Source organism: Leptonychotes weddellii, chromosome 3, assembly GCF_054177405.1.
Source record: "Leptonychotes weddellii isolate Sample4059 chromosome 3, ASM5417740v2, whole genome shotgun sequence".
Taxonomy (NCBI): Eukaryota; Metazoa; Chordata; class Mammalia; order Carnivora; family Phocidae; genus Leptonychotes; species Leptonychotes weddellii.
Window position 1 is genome coordinate 31,164,929 of NC_138371.1, and position 19,109 is coordinate 31,184,037.

General features: G+C 45.1%; 1 protein-coding gene across 1 annotated transcript in view; it reads right to left on the bottom strand.

Annotated features, from left to right (window-relative positions):
- Positions 1-2,791: 2,791 nt before the first annotated feature.
- CASP10 (caspase 10) overlaps positions 2,792-19,109 on the bottom strand; it is a 22,474-nt gene continuing 6,156 nt past the window's right edge. The window contains exons 4-6 of the mRNA XM_081813886.1: positions 13,652-13,760; positions 11,009-11,501; positions 2,792-7,562 (exon numbers count right to left, since the gene is read on the bottom strand). Coding sequence (XP_081670012.1) covers positions 7,415-7,562; positions 11,009-11,501; positions 13,652-13,760 — 750 coding nt within the window. The 3' untranslated portion in view covers positions 2,792-7,414. The remainder of the gene's footprint in view (positions 7,563-11,008; positions 11,502-13,651; positions 13,761-19,109) is intronic.

The following is a 19,109-nucleotide window of genomic DNA, read 5'->3' on the forward strand; positions in this document are numbered from 1 at the left end:
ATGAATACCCACCATTTGCACTGACATGGATAGAACTGGAGGGGATTATGCTAAGTGAAATAAGTCAAGCAGAGAAAGACAATTATCATATGGTTTTACTTATCTGTGGAACATAAGGAATAGCATGGAGGACCATAGGGGAAGGGAGGGCAAAATGAAGGGGGGGAATCGGAGGGGGAGACGAACCATGAAAGACTATGGACCCCGGGAAACAAACTGAGGGTTTCAGAAGGGAGGGGGGTTGGGGGTTGGATGAGCCCGGTGATGGGTATCAAGGAGGGCACGTATTGCATGGAGCACTGGGTGTTATACGCAAATAATGAATCATGGAACACTACATCAAAATCTAATGAAGTACTGTATGGTGACTAACATAACATAATAATAAAAAAAAAACAGTTTGTTCATATTCCTATTTCGACATATAGGTAATGGGCCTCAGATTATACTGTTGCCCAGGCCCTGCAAATGTTGGATGAGGTTGAGGGCAGGAGGATAAGATAGGATATGGGGTCAAGAGGGATGTAGGGGGTGCAGTCATGCTTCAGGCAGATCTCTTCTGATCCATTTTAATCCCCCTCTGCCTGCCCCCACCCCAGCCCCACCTGCCAGCCAGTCTGGCCAGCTTGCCAGATTGCAGGGGCTTTGCTTCTAAAGAGTCTCACCTTTGTGCCAGGAGAGTACCCCATCAGACTGATGAGGAAGCACAAGGCAAGCGGAGGACACCCCACACCGGCACAAGCTGACACCCCGCCACCACCCCCCACCCCCCCACCCCCCCCACCCCCGACTCCCAGGTGGGACAGGTGCGACATTCCTCAGGCACTCCTGGCTGCCCTAAAGCTAAGGGAAGGGAAAAACCAATGGTTAACTGACCAAGATCACAGTCCTGCAAGACAGGAGTCTCCCTCAGTTTACAAAATGTCTTAGCAATTTACAAGAGAAAAGCATTCTTATCCACAGCCTAACTTCCAGAGATCCATAGACTCAATTTCCTGGAGCCCTAACATCACCCACCCATCCACAGTGATGTGGGAACAAAGGTAGAAAGGAATGTAAATAAAATAAAATTTCCTTATAACCCGCAGCCTATGGACAAGGACTTGTGATAGGTAGAGTATAACATTCCTCCAGGAAACTCCCAACTGTCTTAATGTTAATGCTTTACTAGAGGGGAAAACCACCTTAACTTGACAACGGCAAGGCCTCGAATATCTGGTAGGACCTCTTCAGCATACAAAAGTTATTTTGAACACCTCCCTTCTCCTTATGTCCCCCAACTCCTCAGTATATAATCAGTCACCCCTCATGACCCCGGTGCAGCGGCTCTCTCTGCCCACAGGTCCTGTCCCCGCGCTTTAGTAAAACCACCATTTTGCACCAAAGACGTCTCAAGAATTTTCTTGGCTGTCGGCTCTGGACCTCACCCCACCAAACCTCACCTACATTCCAAAACTATATCAAGACCACGGGAAGCGCCTGGAAGTTTGAGGTCTCCCACCTGGGGCAGCTCTTAGGAGAGGATGGAGGGCTGAGGGAGGATGGAAGCCCAGTTTTCTTACTCCTTTTGGATAGAGAGCAATTCCTGAACAGATCGCTCGCACACGAATCCTCCTCTCGGGGTATGACTCTGAGCACGTGACAGAAGATCTGCATTCAGGGGTTTTGGTTCTGTTTTAGTTTTAGCTTTGAAGGAAGAGAAGTTACAGCATGTTTTGTGTGCTGAGGGGGATGATCTGGGTGAGAGGGACAGTTAATAGAACAGGAGAGAGGAGGAAGGGCTACATGAGTGGTGTCCTCGAGTGAGCAGGATGGGACAGTCCTGCACAAGATGGAAACATGGACTCTTGCGAGAAGCATGGACTGGACGGTGCACCCACTGTTGACAGGCGAGAAAGCAGTAAACAGGGTTAGGGTGCAGGTGGATCAGAGGACTCGGTGGTGGAAGGTAGAACTCTTTTCGGATTACTTCCCTTAGTGAAGCCACTGAGACCATCAAATTAAAGTGAGGAGAGTGGAGGATGATAGAGGTCTGAAAATGCAAAAGAGAATTCAAAAGAAAGTGTAAAATAGACTGAGAAAGCAGAGGGTGACATAACCAGGGAAATGTTAACAGGATTGCTGAGAATTACCCAAAGCCTGTTTGAAGTTTATGGTCATTGGTTTTAAATGAGACTGGCCTGGAACACTGTATATTTTTACACCAGCCTCAACCAGGAATTCCAGTACAAACATGGGGGTAAGTAGGCATATGTGATTAACCAGAGCTTGGATCCTGCCCCATGAGGACTGTGGGAAAGGCAAGGGTTTAGAGGGTGGGCATGAGAAAGTGAGTTCAATGATGACACATGGGACTCCAGCTGGATAAAGAGGGAGGGAAGAAGTGAGGGGTGGTGCTGACATTGGAAAGATGGCAGATAGGGTCAATGGACTAACCAGAGGCCCCAGGGGCACTGAAGACTGTTGGGGGCAGGGTCCTAGAGAAAGTGAGATGGACTGGTAGGAGGCAGCTGTCAGAGAGGCATGTCTGCAGCTGAGATGTGGGTGGAGGTACCGATATTGGTAATGACAGAGTCTACTGGACGCAAGACAGGGAGGACATGGTGGTTAGGCTGATTTAAAGGTGGTGGGGAAGCTCAGGGACAAATGCAGAGTGAAATCATGGGAAAGTGCACGCCAAAATGGAATCATAAATGAATTAACTCTTCTTTGTGGGTTCTTCTACTTCCCAAATATTCCACAATGTGTATATGTTACCACGTAAGCAGAAATCAAAGATATTACTCAAAGGTAAAAAGGAAAAAAAATCCCTTTATTGGTCAGACAATTACTACTATTTACAGGTACTCAGTCCACAAAACTCATAAAGTTATTCCAATGGTAGAGATGCACAAGTATTTCCAGGCATCTTACAGAATCATTTAAAATGAGACCAAATGAGGGTTTTGAGTTTCACAGTGTATGTCCTTTGTTTCAAGAAATGCCTCCTTTAAAATACATATATATTTGTATTTGTTGTATTTCCATCTGCATTAAGAAATCCTAAAATTACCTCTGGGATTCAGAGGTGGGAGGACTGGGCATTTGGTGGACAGAAATTCAGGCAAGACTAATCTTGAATACCTTTTTGTATTCTCTTTGAGCAATGTAAAGATATTACTTATTCAAAAATAGATTTAAAAAGTAAAAATTCATACAACTTAAAAATTTTAAAAATCCTCTTAAAAATTCATATCTGCAAAAGTTATGTTACAAAGTGGTTGTTTAGGGCGCCTGGGTGGCTCAGTTGGTTAAGCGACTGCCTTCGGCTCAGGTCATGATCCTGGAGTCCCTGGATCGAGTCCCGCATCGGGCTTCCTGCTCGGCGGGGGGTCTGCTTCTCCCTCTGACCCTCCCCTCTCTCATGTGCTCTCTCTCAAATAAATAAATAAAATCTTTAAAAAAAAAAACAAAAAAACAAAGTGGTTGTTTATACTGGCAAATCAGTCTTTCTTTAAACAAGGAATTTCTCCTAGTACTTTTTAAAAGGGTTCCATTTTCAGGAATTTAGCTGCTGTTTAAAGATACAAACGTGTCCTTACCACACATGCGATATTCTTACCAGGTCCTTAAAGGCAAACTGCAGACTTTTGAGGAGAGCCAGACCCTACCAGAAACAAAGTTAAATAACTTGTCACCAGCAACATGTACTTCACCAGAAGATAGTTACAATTGTTTGGCAGGGCTTCAGAGTTCAGAATGAGAGGCAGGGTTGGTTTAAGTACGTTCTAAGCAGGTTCAAATCACAACAGGGAAAAGGATAAATAAAGCTGTCTCACAGTGAAACCAGGTGGCAAGACGGCAAAGCCGGAGATACACACGACTGCAAATCCCACACTAAGAGCTGTAAGACTTGAGTAAGCCATTTGACCCCGAAGGCTGGACCATGGGTTCCCTAGCCACGGTCCTTCCAAGGTCCCAAATCCATGATTTTGGGTGTAGTGTGAGTTCCCTCCAGAGTTCAGCAGGGGCTGAGGGATTGTAGACTAGGAGTCTGTCATGACTTAAGAGGATGGACTGGAGCAGGTTTCAGGTCGGTTAAGTGCTGGTACCTGACAACAGGTCTGAGGACCTCTAGCCCTGAACCCTAATCCATGCTACGTTAAAAAGTTCGATATAAAGTTCATCACTCCCGTGGGCACCAGGATGCGGACACAAAAGTTGTTTGTCAGTGCTCAGATACAAAGAGATCATGCAGAAGAGCCAGGATCCACCTCTATTAATTGAAGCATTTCAAACGGAAGGTGAAAGACTCATAGACCCTGAGAATAAATCCACAAACATCCAAGGACCCAAGAATTCCAGGTTAAGAACATGACTAAATCATTCAGAAAGTATCAGTCCTGGAAGATTTTAGGACTCAAATATGGCACAGAAGTTATCTACCAAATGAGGTCAGCTTCTCATTTGGTCTACCTCAGTGGAGACAGGATCACTGATAAAGAGCTGCTCTTCAGTGGCATTCCCCATAGTGTTATACTGGTCAGTGGCTGTTCGGATGGATCAGTAACCACACCGTATCAGCTGCTTGTAAGTCTGCATTATCTGAGCACTGGCGACGGGGAGCCCTGGCAATATCCAACCTGCCCACTCGCATGGTGAGGCCCTGCAGCAGAGAGCAGGAGGATGCTGTGGTGACTAGTATCTCTAATAACAGTCACACCAGTAGTATCATTCTTAAACAACTAAATTTGCATAATATTCTATAAAACGTTTCCTCACCCTTCATTTTTTTGGTAGAAGCTAGACTTTCGAGAAAAAAAAAAAGAAAAAATTAACCATAGCTCTTGTAGGTTGAGCACAACTACTCAAAATATACAGAGACCTCACTCGATCTGCGCATTTCTTTCATAAATGTCTGGGCTGACGATGGCCACTGCCAAATACCTGGGACCAAATCACCTCCAGTGTTTTGCTCTAAATTCCCATACACACACACACACACACACACAGACAAGGGACAAGTGTGTACACACTCCGTTTAGGAGAAATGACTGAAGGATGGGTGTGTTCCTGGTGTCCGCACAGGCCCATGACTTACAGTCATCAACGTCTCCAGTGACTCCTCAAGTGTTTGCTGGAGAAGTCTGAAAAGAAAGCTCGTGGCTCATTTCCTGATTCCAGAATTTAACCTTACATAAGCACTAAGCTCCAGCACAAGGGCAGTATGGACTAGACCCACAGGACCGGGGCACTTCAGCATCGAACCCCAGAGGCTGCTGCTGAAGGAGAGCTCCTTAGTGGTGTTTCATCCAGCAGGACCCAGAGCCGAGAGCTGGCCTGTTATTGCTGGGGACACTGTGATCAGTGAGGGAAGAACCAGCACTTCACTCAGAGGACACCAGTGGGGATTGCTAGGGTTGATCTGCGGCTAAAACTCAGCTGGAATTAGACGCAAAGGAACTCAAACTCTGCTGTTTCCATTGAGGTTACTGCCAGAGGTATCTGCCACCTAACAGTCTTATAGGACCTCGCAGCAACTGGATTTAAATGGAGAGATATATATTTATTATGATATTCGTATATTATATATTCCCCTAAATCCTTATCTTAAATAGGTCATTTTTCTCTACTTCATACATAAGGCTCGAAAAACTACCTTGATTTAGTGTCTCAGAGCAAGGGAGTCACAAGGCCAAATGGAAACCCAAGGCTTCCCTCTCCAGATTCTTTGCTTTTTTGTTTTGAACCACACCATCCTTCACTCGCAGAGAAGCTTTTATGAAATGGCCAAAAGCTGTGTATATTCAGTTGGACAAAGACTGTAACCACCAGCAGTTAGCTTTGACTTGTATAAACACTGGTTTTGGAAGATTATTCTGACATATTTATTACATTCCTTTCCTTGGTCAAGCTACATTCAAATCCACGTAATGACTAGCTCCATCTACATAATTACTATTATAAAAAACTTCTTATGAGTAGTTCTCATAGCAAATACACCATAAATTAATGTGACTTTCACATGAATAACTGCAAAATCAGGCATTACTGAGAGTTATTTTTCTTCATTCCCTGACATCTTTCATGAACATCTGAATACCCAAGGAAATGTTCCTAAAGCCCCGCTATATCCATGATATTCCAGTTCACTCAAGTGGGAAATAAAATCCTATAAATAGTAGCCATCTGGGGGACTGTAGCAAATCACTTTGCCTCCTGGGGCCTCAACTTCTTCATCTGGAAATAAAGGCCTTAAGGAGAGGACTTTCAACCTCCCTCCTGCAGGAGCTAAGAAAAAAAATTCCTCTTGAAATTGGAAAAAAAAAAAAAGTTCACATAAATAAAGATATTCAAAGCCTTAATGTAAGAAGTATCAAGTCTTCCAGACAGAACCACACCCTCCAAGGCACAGCCAAACAACTCTCTGACTAAGGAGAGAACAACATCCCCTGTGAACAGCTTCAGACCCTCAGGCTGCCTCCCTCCTCCATCCTTTGGACCGAGGAACAGAGAGGGGCTGTTGACCGTAGTCAGCACAGCACAGCCATCGAGAGAACCCCTGACCAAGAGAGACATGCTATCGTGCAGACTCAGTCCTGATTCAAGCCTCATCGGAAGCCAGCCCACCCATATGTGTGTTTTCAGACGACTAAGACAATAAATTCCCTTCTTTGCTTTAGTTGGCTTGACATGGGTGTTCGGTTATCAGCTTCTGAAAGGGTCTGATCAACATGGGATTAATCTCAGGCTGTAAAGTCTCTGCTCCCAGAGTTGCTGAGTGCGTCTCTCTTCATTCAGACTATCAGCATCCTAGAGCCGAACCTGTTCCTGACCCAAGAGAAACAGTTCCTGCAGGAATACCTTCCTTACACTAAGGCAGGAAATGAGCACCGTATAGACCAAATTTTCACCTAGGCAGATGTGCAGGAGAGGAACCTTAGGAAGGGGAGAGCAGAGAAGGTCAATGAACCATGTGTGATCTCTACCATTATCCAATGTCCACAACAAGGCCATGCAGAGGGGATGCAGAATGGTAACAAGGGGTGGTCACGTAGAGAGGAAATTGAAGCTCAACTGAGGCTAAGAACAGTGGTTCTTAAAGCTCAAAGGAATCTGAAAATGTACATGGTTCCACCCTTTACCTCACGGATGCACAAACCAAGGCCAACTGCTTTTTCCCAGGGCGTGCAACCAAAGCCAAGACTACAGTCTGAAGCTTCAAGAAAGAAAGTGTTCAAACATTCAGACTTGTCAAAAAGAACAAGGAAAAAAAAAGAATTTGCTGTATGAGAAAATAGGGTATTTCCAATAATTAGAATGACATATGCAGGCCAGCTCACCATCTATCATTGATTCCTGTGATGGGTGGGAGACTGGAATGGATGACCAAAGCCTCATTTCAAGTCCAAGAGTCAATGAGAACTCTCTACTATTAAAGTTTTTCCTGTGGCACAGGGAATACTAGCTTTTTCCGTAGTGTGAAAGCGGGTTGGGGCATTTGTTTCTTTGTTCCTTGTCTGTCTGCTTGTTGACTCACATCATTGTTGACAGCAGTGAGGATGGATAAGATATCTTCATTTCTGCAGGCAGAGAAGAAAAAATATTTTCAATCAGGAGACAGAAATCACATCATAGAAAGGTCATAGGAAGAAACCCTAAAACATGTGGCTTCTTCCTAGTTGAATAGGCCAAGATGCTAACTGGAGTCCTGCCAAATATAAAGAAATGCTTATTTCAAAGTTGAAAAAAAAAATGCTAAATTATGTATGAAGTTTTTCAGTTCTACATTTAGTGTTTAAGAACACTATAACAGTCACAGTTGCATTTTAATTCTTTTTTTTTTTTTAAGATTTTATTTATTTGAGAGAGAGAGAGCATGAGCAGGGGGAGGGCCGGAGGGAGAGGGAGAAGCAGACTCCTCCCTGAGCAGGGAGCTGATGTGGGGCGCGATCCCAGGACCCCGGGATCATGACCTGAACTGAAAGTAGATGCTTAACCAACTGAGCCACCCAGGTGCCCTTTTTTTCTTTTTGTTAAGCAATCTATACCCAACGTGGGGCTTGAACTCATGAACCTGAGATCAAGAGTCTCATGCTTCTCTGACTGAGCCAGCCAGGTGCCTCACATACTGCACTTTAAGGCACTTAGTCCACAAAGGAAGTTTGCATATAATTATATATATTTTTCCTTGTTCCTCCTCCAAGCTGGTGGATATAGACAGACAGATAGATGATACATGCATAGATAAATAGGATGAATGGATGGATGGATGGATGGATGGATAGATGATAGATAGATAGATAGATAGATAGATAGATAGATAGATAGACAGATAGATAGAATAGATAGGTAGGGGATAAAGATAGAGAGGGACCCTACTATTAAGAATGCCCTCTCTATTCGTGGTTTGAGGAGGGATACAAAGATAAACATGACACCGTTTCTGAGCTTAAACACTTCAAATGCAGACATGAAGCACATACCAAGTATGGTATATACACAAAATTCATAATACAAGGCAGAATGTGATCAACACCATATAAAAAGTGGACAAATCCTCTGTTGCGGCACCTGGGTGGCTCAGTCAGTTAAGCGTCTGCCTCCGGCTCAGGTGATGATCCCGGAGTCCTGGGATCGAGTCCCGCATCGGGCTCCTTGCTCGGTGGGGAGCCTGCTTAGATTTCTCTCTCCCTCTCCCTCTGCCCCTCCCCCTGCTCGTGCTCCCTCTCACTCACTCACTCTCTCACTCTCTCAGATAAATAAATAAAATCTTAAAAAAAAAAAGTGGACAAAGTCCATTGCAAGTTCAGAGGAAGAAGAGCACTTTCCTTCTGGGAGAAGACGACTCCACAGAGGAGGTGACTTTTGAGCCTGGGCTTGCAGGATACGTAGCATTTCCCAAAATGTTCCAGGGGTGGGCAATTCATATCCTTGGAAGCAAAGCACAGGCTCTGGAGACAGACCTTGGGTGTGAATCACGGCTCCATCACTCACTGTGCGGCCGTAGACACGGTGACTGACATCACACTAAATTCACGGAGCCTCAGTGTTCTCAGCTCTAAAATAAGGACTCTAAGAGTACCCATTTTAGGGGCTGCATGAGACGTAAGTGAGGTGAGTTATGTAAAGCACACAGAACGCTGACTGTAACAGTCCACTGACCATCATTTTTAGTATCATTGTATTACTACTTACCCTCATCATGATTGCTATTTTCAGGTGGGAATGCAGGCCCTGCCTGGTTCTTAGTCCTTGCGTCGTGTCTCACAGCAGCTGAGCCCCCTGCCCCTGGTTCTTCCTGCGGCTACTCCTTCCGATCACTCAGTCTCACTTGGAATATCACCTCTACCAAGAAGCCTTGCTCAAGGAGCTCCCCACCCCATTCTCTATATTATCTTCTTTGCTTTCTTCACAGCAGGTATCCCTTCCTGAAATTATCTTATTATTTTAAATATTCACTTACTTACATTTTTTTAAAGATTTATTTACTTGAGAGAAAGAGAGAAGAAGGGGCAGAGGGAGAGAGACTCTTAAGCAGACTCCCCTCTGAGCGTGGAGCCCGACATGGGGCTCAATCCCATGACCCTGAAATCACGACCTGAACTGAAACCAAGAATCGGATGCTTAACTGACTGTACCACCCAGGCGCCCCTCACTTCCTACATTTTCATTACCTCCTTTCCTCTCACTACACAATAAGCTCCATGAAGAGGTTCTGTCTCTCTTGTTCACGACTGTACCCCGAGTTCCTAGCTCAGTGCCCAGTACAGTAGGCATGTAGTAAGACCTTGATAAACACTGCCTTGTCCCTGAAGTCATAGGACATTGGTCTTCGATGGCTATGGTGGGGATGGAGGGATTAGCGAAGAAGAAGGAAAAGCTAAAGTTGAGTCAAGATTCCAGTTCTGAGTTTCCAATTCTTAATCCCCAGAAGATCATGGTGACCATTCCTAGAAATGGGGATTCAGGAGTAGGAGGCTGCTGGAGAGGGCTGAGCAGATGAATTTAGGACTAGGCATACTGAATGTGAGGTCCAAGGGCACCAAAAGCGTGGGATGTCTGGCATGCTGCAAGAAATATATAGGACTGACCTGAAGAAGGAGATTCACTCAGTCAGTCATTAATTGATCCAGAAAATATTTATGGAGCTCAACAGCAGAGAAGGTACTGTGTCAGGTATGAGGTTATAAAGCTGAATGAAACAACTCTGCCCTCTAAAAATTCAGAGATTAATGGACCAGAGATAGAAATCTGGGAGACATTTTCATGGAGAAAGTGGCTTCCAGGGATAGCTTAAGCTGCCAAGAGCTATAGAGCGCCGAGAATTGGGTCTGGGACTAAACCATGGTGAAGGCCCATTTCCAGAGTAGCACGTAAGCAGCATGTGACAGATCCAGAAGGAAAGTTGTCAGAGCAGTGGTAGATCAAAGGTATTATAATGCCAAAGGCAACACACAGGCACTCAGCAGATATGAGTCACTGACAAACGAACAAATAAAAGGCCCTCCTACCTTTACTCATACTGTTCCCTCTGCCCAGCATGCCTTTCATCCCAATTATTTACCCAACATCTATCTGTCATCTCTAGCTTTCCCTGATCCTTCAAATCTGGGTGAAGTATTAGTTCTATGTGTTCCCATAACACCTATGCTTTACAATGTGCGTTGGCCACAGGGGATGCTCTTCCCCCCATCTATTTTTTCTATCCCTCTAGACTGTGAGCAACTTGAGGGCAGAGACTGTGGGTTTTTTTCAATTTCTGTATCTTCTCTTCCAGTTATATGCTGGTGCTCAATACAGGTTTGTTGGATGGACAGATGTTTGGATGGATGGATGGATGGATGGATGATGGACGAATGGATGGATAGATGGATAAACAGATGGACAGATGAATGAATGGATGATGGATGAGTGGATCGATGGACGGACAGATGGATGGGTGCATGGGAGGGTGTGTGAACAGACAGATGAACAGGTAGACGGATGGATAAAGAGGTAGGTGGATGAAACAACTCAAAACTCTCACCTTGGGACCAAGCTCTTCAGATGATTACACAGAGATTGAATATACCAGCTGCCTTTCTCCACATGCCGAAAGGATACGTAGCCAGGGACAGTGGCCAGGCCAAGAAGGAAATCCGCCTCATCGGGAATACTGTCCTTAAGGGAAGGGGATACACGCTCAGGATTTACAGCATCTGCTTCAACGAATACAGGAGGTTGTATCTCTTCACCTTGACAGGCCTGGATAAAAAAGAGTTTGGGCTTATGAGCCAGACCAGGGCATTGCTGGGCTGTGAAGTGAGACGTGATCTCCTGAATGGGAACAAGGGTCCCATCTGAAGAGTAGACAGCTCCAAATTTCCCATGGGTCAGAACACAGAACACAAAGCAGTCTCCGTCAGAATGGCCTGGATGACACTTATATTCCTGCAGAACCTTGTCCAGATGTCCTTTGGTCACATTATCATATACATGTACGCTGAACCCAAGCCACTCAAACACATGCCTCAAGTGCTCTGTAAAAAAAAAAGGAGAGAAAGGGGAAATGATAAAATGAAATGAAATTGAGTGGAATGCAATAAAATGAAGGGATGAAACAATGTGAATAGTTATAAAACTTGCACAGCCAAGAGCCTGAAGCTTGGGAGTTCTTTTACTTTCATAACAATAAAATTTACAACTTACTACCTGCCTTCTTATAGTACTCACCGTGCTATCACAATGGTCCTGAGAGTCGGCAGAGGCCCAGGTTTCATCCTATTTCACAGATAAGGAAGCCAAGGCCCCAGGACTCTCCCACAGTCACAAACTGGTTAGTGATGGAACCAGAACTCAAATATGGATTTTCTCTAGCTGACGCACCATGCTTTCCCCCAAACCACAGAGTTCTAACTGGTCAGGGACTCTTGTCACTCTCAGCAGGTTGGTGACACCCCTGCTATGGTTTAAATGTTTATATCCCATGAAAAGATGCTCATCATCACTCATCATCAGGGAAATATAAATCAAAACCACAATGAGATACTATCTCACACCTGTCAGAATGGCTAAAATTAACAACACAAGAAACTAGCGGTGCTGGAGAGGATACGGAGAACAGGGATCCCTCTTGCATTGTTGGTGGGAATGCAAACTGATGCAGCCACCCTGGAGAACAGTATGGCGGTTCCTCAAAATGTGAAAAATAGAACTACCCTGGGACGCCTGGGTGGCTCAGTCGGTTAAGCATCTGCCTTCGGTTCAGGTCATGATCCCAGGGTCCTGGGATCGAGTCCCACATCAGACTCTCTGCTCAGCAGGGAGTCTGCTTCTCCCTCTACTCCTCCCCCTGCTCCTGCTCTGTCTCTCTCTTTCTCTCAAATAAATAAATAAATAAATAAGAACTACCCTATGATCCAGCAGTTGCACTACCAGGTATTTACCCATAGGATACAAAAATACAGATTCAAAGGGATACATGTACCCCAATGTTTATAGCAGCATTATCAACAATAGCCAAACTACGGAGAGAACCCAAATATCCATCGGCTGATGAATGCATAATGGAAGATGTGGTATGTGTGTGTGCATACATATATAATGGAATATTCCATATATATATATAATGGAATGTTATTCAGCCATCAAAAAGAATGACATGGATGGAGCTAGAGAGTATAATGCTAAGTGAAATAAGTCAGTCAGAGAAAGACAAATACCATATGATCTCACTCATATGTGGAATTTAAGAAAGAAAACAGATGAACATATGGGAAGGGGAAAAAGAAGAAAAGGAAAGAGGGAAACAAGTCATAAGAGACTCTTAACACTAGAGAACAAACTGAGGGTTGATGGAGGGAGGTGGGCGGGGAATGGGCTAGATGGGAGATGGGTGTTAAGGAGGGCACTGGTTATGATGAGCACTGGGTTGTTGTTGTTTTTTTAAAGATTTTATTTGTTTATTTGAGAGAGAGAGAGCATGAGAGGGGAGAGAGTCAGAGGGAGAAGCAGACTCCCTGCTAAGCTGGGAGCCTGATGTGAGACTCGATCCTGGGTCTCCAGCATCATGACCTGAGCCAAAGGCAGTCGCTTAACCGACTGAGCCACCCAGGCGTCCCTGAGCACTGGGTGTTGTATGTAAGTGATGAACCACTAAATTCTACTCCAGAAACCAATATTGCACTGTATGTTAACTACCTAAAATTTAAATTAAAAAAAGTTTGTGTCCCCCAAAATTCGTATGTTGAAATCCTAACCCCTAGGTTAGGGTATGAGGAAGTGGGGCCTTTGGGAGGTGATGAGGTCGGGAGGGTAGAGCCCACAGGGAGACCCCAGAAAGCTTTCCCGCCCCTTCTGCCAAGTGAGGCCGCAGCACAAAGACCGCCATCTAGGAAGCGGGCTCTCACCAGCCATCAAAATGTCAGAGCCTTGCTCTTGGACTTCCCAGCCTCCAGAACTGTTAGAAATAAATGTTTGCTGTTTATAAGCCATCACACTTATGGTATTTCGTTAGAGCAGCCCAGGTGGACTACAACACCAGGGACATACAAGAGGCCAGAAACATTTACGATATCACCCTTACATTTAAACGGAAGATTAAAATTATAGAAAGAAAATGTGAAAATAAAAAAGTGATTTTTTTAAGATCCCCAACTTGCATGTGATACACTATTCCAGATTTTCTTACCAGCGTCTTTATCAGTCCCTGGTCTATCGGACATTGAGGTAAACTTGTGGTTATTGACAACAACACAGTGGCCTCTGTGTTTCCGATCCATCCTGTACACATTTGCCTCCTTGAAAGAAGAAGAGATAGAACCACTTATTAGGGAATCGTCATTTTAAGGGTTTCACGTTTCTAACCAACCACTCCGTTTATCAGTACCAAAGGCGGAGAGTTCTCCAGATTCTGGTCCTGGCCTGGAATTAAGCACTTAAGTCTAAGGTGGAATGCCAGGTAGTGATTAAAATTCAGACTGCAGACTGTCAATTAGCAGCGTCAAATAACAGAATATGTATTTTAACTTTGGCAAACCAAGAGCTTATGCAAAAGTGTCTTCCTTTTTGGATCAGCAAAGTGAAGAAAGCGTAAGTAAGGATCTAACGAGACAACAAATCTATCAAATGCTTATCAATTGTCGGACGGTAAGATCCTGGAGTGATCTGACTCCTCTGAAAACACAGAAATCTCTTCTGTAGAGATCACAGTGAGAAGTTTAAAATACAAGCAATTTTTTTTAAAAGATTTTATTTATTTGACAGAGACACAGCGAGAGAGGGAACACAAGCAAGGGGAGTGGGAGAGGGAGAAGCAGGCTTCCCGCTGAGCAGGGAGCCCCACGCGGGGCTCGATCCCAGGACCCTGAGATCATGACCTGAGCTGAAGGCAGACGCAATTATTTTTGAAGGCTATTGTTAACAGCATGTGATGACAAATAAGCTGAGTTGGCTTCAGCGAGGCCTCTGTGTGGCTAACATGATCTCCTAAAAACACGGTGTGTCTTTGATCCGAGGAGAAAAGAAGTCGCGTCGGCCAACGGAAAAGAAAATTCTACCCAGAAATCATTCAAAGGCCCTGGGAGGCTGTGAGGGCAACAGAACGGCCTCCCTCATGGCCAAAGGTCAACACACCTCTGAGTGTCTCAGAGAAAGGTGGGAAGGGCAGAGATAATCACAGAGAGAGGAAGAAGAACAATGACAGAAACAAACAGCTCTGAGCCCTCAAAGTCATTAAGGGATAGACCCTCGAGAGAGACCTGAAGAAACCGTCCAAACCTCTGTGCTGGTTTCAGAAGGTAGAGTGGCAGCAGATGCTCCCAGCATCTCCGTGGGGACCAGGGAAAAAGAAGTTCTCAGACTCTTCCAATATCCGTCCCCAAACATTTAGATATCCTGACAGAGGATGGGCTGGGAGTCAGGATCCCAGGAATCCGCTCCAGGGTTTCTGCCAGAAAGCTTGGATGGGCTTTCGCAGCATGGGTCTGTTACTGGATACAGAGGGGCTATGCGAACACCACGAAGCAGAAAGAGGGGAGACAAGGGAAACCCAGAGACCCATTCTGGGCAGGGAGAAAATCAGTCCACAGCCCAGGGATTAATGCAGTCATGTCTTGAGCCCTGGCTAAGGAATGCATTGCTCTGTAGTGTTCTTGCAAACTCCTTGGCTCCTCTAAACAAGAATCCACCCCAGAGATGAAGCCAATGATGGGTTGTCACATGACAGTACAGGAAAATGAAACTTCAAGCTTTTCTTCTCCCACACCCAAGTTTGCAGTAGAATCCAGTTAGCTCTGCCCCAGTCTCTGAGGCCTGAGTTAATTATTAACCATAGTTAAGGGTCAGTCCTGGGTGCGCAGCTCAGGCTGAGTGAATCCAGTTTCCCCAGACCATAGAACACACCAAAAGGGAGCCAAACTGTAGTTGTACAGAGCACCTGTAAAGTCCTCCTCACCTTAGGAGAAGATAATGCTTCAGGGAAGTCATGTCCAAACTTCCAAACCACAGAATTGCAAAACTGAAAGAAACTCTTACTTTTCAGAGAAGTGAAGCCATTGCCTAAGTTCCTGGAGCTACACAGTAATAGGACCAGGGTTTCGGAGGGGGAGCCTTGGAGTCACGCTGCTGGGTTCAGATCCCAGCTTCACTCCTTTCTAGTCGTGTGACCCTTCAGGAAAGTACTAGACCTCTTGAGTCTCCACTTCCTCATCATTAAGCAAGGATAACCGTGGTACCCATCTCCAGGTGACTGAAGGATTCAATGAGATAAGCCCTAGAAAGCTCTTAGAACAGGGCCTGGCACCTGACAAGTGCTCGGTCATAGTAACTCTCATTCAAGATTGTATCATGCAATCTCCTACTTAGGCCGAAGGCAGAGATTCCTAGGAAAGCGAAGTGTTTGGACTCTGAAGTTTAAATTTCCAGAAAAAAAAAAAAATAAGGAATGGCCTCTGATAAACTTTACATATCATGGAGAGACTACACCAAAAACTTGTTCATAAGCCATTCAACCCTGTAGCAGATTCTGGAATATTTTCCCCGAGGTCATGGTCTTTGGGCAAGAATTCAGGGCACTAAACACACCAGTGACCTCTCTCCCTCTGGCCTTTCTCCCTCCAAAAAATACAAGTAGCATCTGGAGCCACACACCAGACATTTCCACAGAGTCAGCATTCCACTCTGTCATGCTGGCCTGTGGGTTCCAGCCTTACCAGGGCTTCCCATCCCTCCTTCCAGAGGGTGAGCTCATTGGGGGCGGGGGGAGGTGACGGGTGGAAGGAATTGCCGCATTCCCCAGATGCTATTGCGCAAGGGTTTCAAAGCAGAAACCACCCCGCCCTTTCCATCCTCCCACAGAAAAGCCTGGTATAATCCATGCCTGAATGGAGATAAGAAATGAACTCTCCACTCATTTGTTAACCTTCTCCCAAGTCACCTCAAATTGCTTGGTGTGTATCAGATGTTTCTATTCCTGCCACACTGATGCAAGTTATGTAAAGTGTATTAGAAACACCTACCATTACTCCTTGAAGGCTGATCTTGCCAGGAACCCTTCTGTTGAGGAGACAGGAAATGAATGAAACGCAGGAAATCCACAGCTAGGATGAGGGCTGAAAAGCTGGACTTGATGCAGAGAAGGACGGATACCTTGTCCCCAGCCAGAGAAAAGATCCGCAGAGACTGACAAAAAGAGAATCGACTCTGCTTTCTCAGAGGAGGAGGTTCACAAAGACACAGTGACAAAAATATGATGTATGGCACATGCACAAGGATATTTATTCACTGCATTATTTGGAATAACTAAAGACTAGAAATAACCCGAATGCCCAGCAATAGAAAGTGCAGGAAAGAGCTGTGGTCCATCCACACAGTGGAGCAGGACACAGAAGACACTGTATAGTTCTCCAGGAGATACTATTACATGAAGGAAGTAAAGTGAAGAACAGTATTTTAATGGGCTCCTTCTTATAATAAAGGGGAGAGATGGCTGGGGGTTTTTTTCCCAAAAGTAGGAATAGGATAAATAAAAAAATAAACTAACAAAAAAAATGGCAATCTATGGGGGAGGGGAAGAGGGGCAGGAATACCAGACTCCTCTGAGTATACTCTCTTGACAGTTTTGACTTCAGTCCCACATAAACGTTCTAGATCTTCAAATACAAAATTGAAACATCACCGAGGGCCCTCATCGTTTGTGCATGATTCTCACCATTCACTCCACCCCCAAACCCCTTGCCCTCAGCCTGCAACAGAATGCCGCAAAAGTGTTCTGGGGAGGTGTTAACCCTGCCGCTGGCTGTGTGGTGGGCACCCCCAGGAGACCTGTCTGAGGTGACCGGCAAGTTGCCCCCAAGTCTCTAGGGATGCCTCCCCGCTGGAGCCCTCCGGGCTTCTGGCTGCAAGAGGGGGATTTATCTTCAAGCCCTACCAAAGCTGCACTGCCTCACTCCCAGGCTGCACAATACCAGAATTCCCTGACTCTGAGGGAACAAAAATGCAAAAGAACTTCGGTTTCACTTTCCAAAACACTTCCGGCCATTCTTTCCCCAAGCCCCGTTTTCCTTCCTGCAAAATGCTAGAGTTTCTCTCGGCAACAACCAAGGGCCAAGCAAGCCGTTTACTGGGTTTGTCCATTTGGTTCTGAAAGCAGCTGAGTGAACTTTCTGGGATTAAGGGCAACACAGATACCTCCCCAGGTTCTGCCCCAGGTTTTCTTGATTTGTCTCCTTTCTTGTGCTGATAAAAGCAGCCAGAATAGGGACGAGAGGTCAGCTTTAAGGTCTGCCCGGCTCTTTCCCTGAAAATGCTGCATCTTCTGTTGACACCCCCAAATCTGTGTGTCAGAGAGGAAGGAATGAATGACCTGTGGCCTGGCCACATTCAGTCTTCTTTCCACTGTTTACAAATAATAAGGGCCCAAAATAAAGGCTTAAAAAGAAGTTGTTGTTAGGTCTCCTCAATAGAGAGACGTGGCTCTCCTTAAGAAAATCCTATGCCACGCTCAAAAATATTGATTTGGTTTTTAATGTTAAATTCATTAATTAGGGGGTGTGATACCCTCATTAAATGCAGTGGTTGGCAGTGCTCTTTTACATGAGAAAATCTGTCAGGTGCAAATGAAACATGAGATGATTTACCAAGTTTCATTTTATCCAGGGGCAGGATTGCCTAGATAACTTTTAAGACACCTTTCAACCCCAAGAGTCCAGGAAAAAGTATGTAATGTGAGGTGCTGCCTCCCAGAGCCTCCCACACTCTCAGCACCATGACAGCCAGCCCCCTCCACCAGGCCATGGCCAGAGTCCAAGGTCCGCAAAACAGCTACACTTCAGATACTGAGGTTGAGCCACACCCCTTACAAACTACTGAATTTCTACGGCAAAGAGCAAAGTCCTCTGTGTGTGTGTGTGTGTATTTTCTACATGCATGTAAGTATCTGAGCATACACAAAACTAGTTGAAAAAGTGGGTGGGGGAAGGATTGAATTTAGTGGGCAAAAAAAACTTCTGGGGGAGAAAGGAGGGCTCTTACAGATAGCAGAATGCTGAGTGCTGACATAAACGTGGAGAAAATACTGGAGTTTGAAAATCATTGCTTTTCTTTTTTAAATAAAAGATTTTATTTATTTGAGAGAGAGAGAGAGGGGGGAGCGGCAGGCAGATGAGAGGGAGAAGCAGACTCCCTGCTGAGCAGGGAGCCCGACCAGGGGCTCGATCCCAGAACCCCGGGATCATGACCTGAGCCGAAGGACTGAGCCACCCAGACGCCCCAAATCATTGCTTTGCAACCAACAAGGTAAATATTGAATCACACTAGAATCATCAATGGATACTCAATCTAGGGGAAATTCTTAATGCAGAGTGGGATGTTTGTACAGTCTTAAAATGTCTCCCCACCACTTATTAGTTGCAAGGGAAAAATAGTAACTATACAAAACTAACTTGTACAGCGAAGAAATCAGACAACACCTTGACCAAATAATCAAAATTAGCATCACAAATGGGGGGGCAGGTGGGCACCGCTGCCTCCACAAGTAAGACCCTGAGAAGGGTACCTCACTCAGGTAATATTCTGGTGAGAATATGTAGCTTGAAACACATCACAGGCAAACCACACACCAAAAATGAAGAAAATTCTATTTTTTTTTT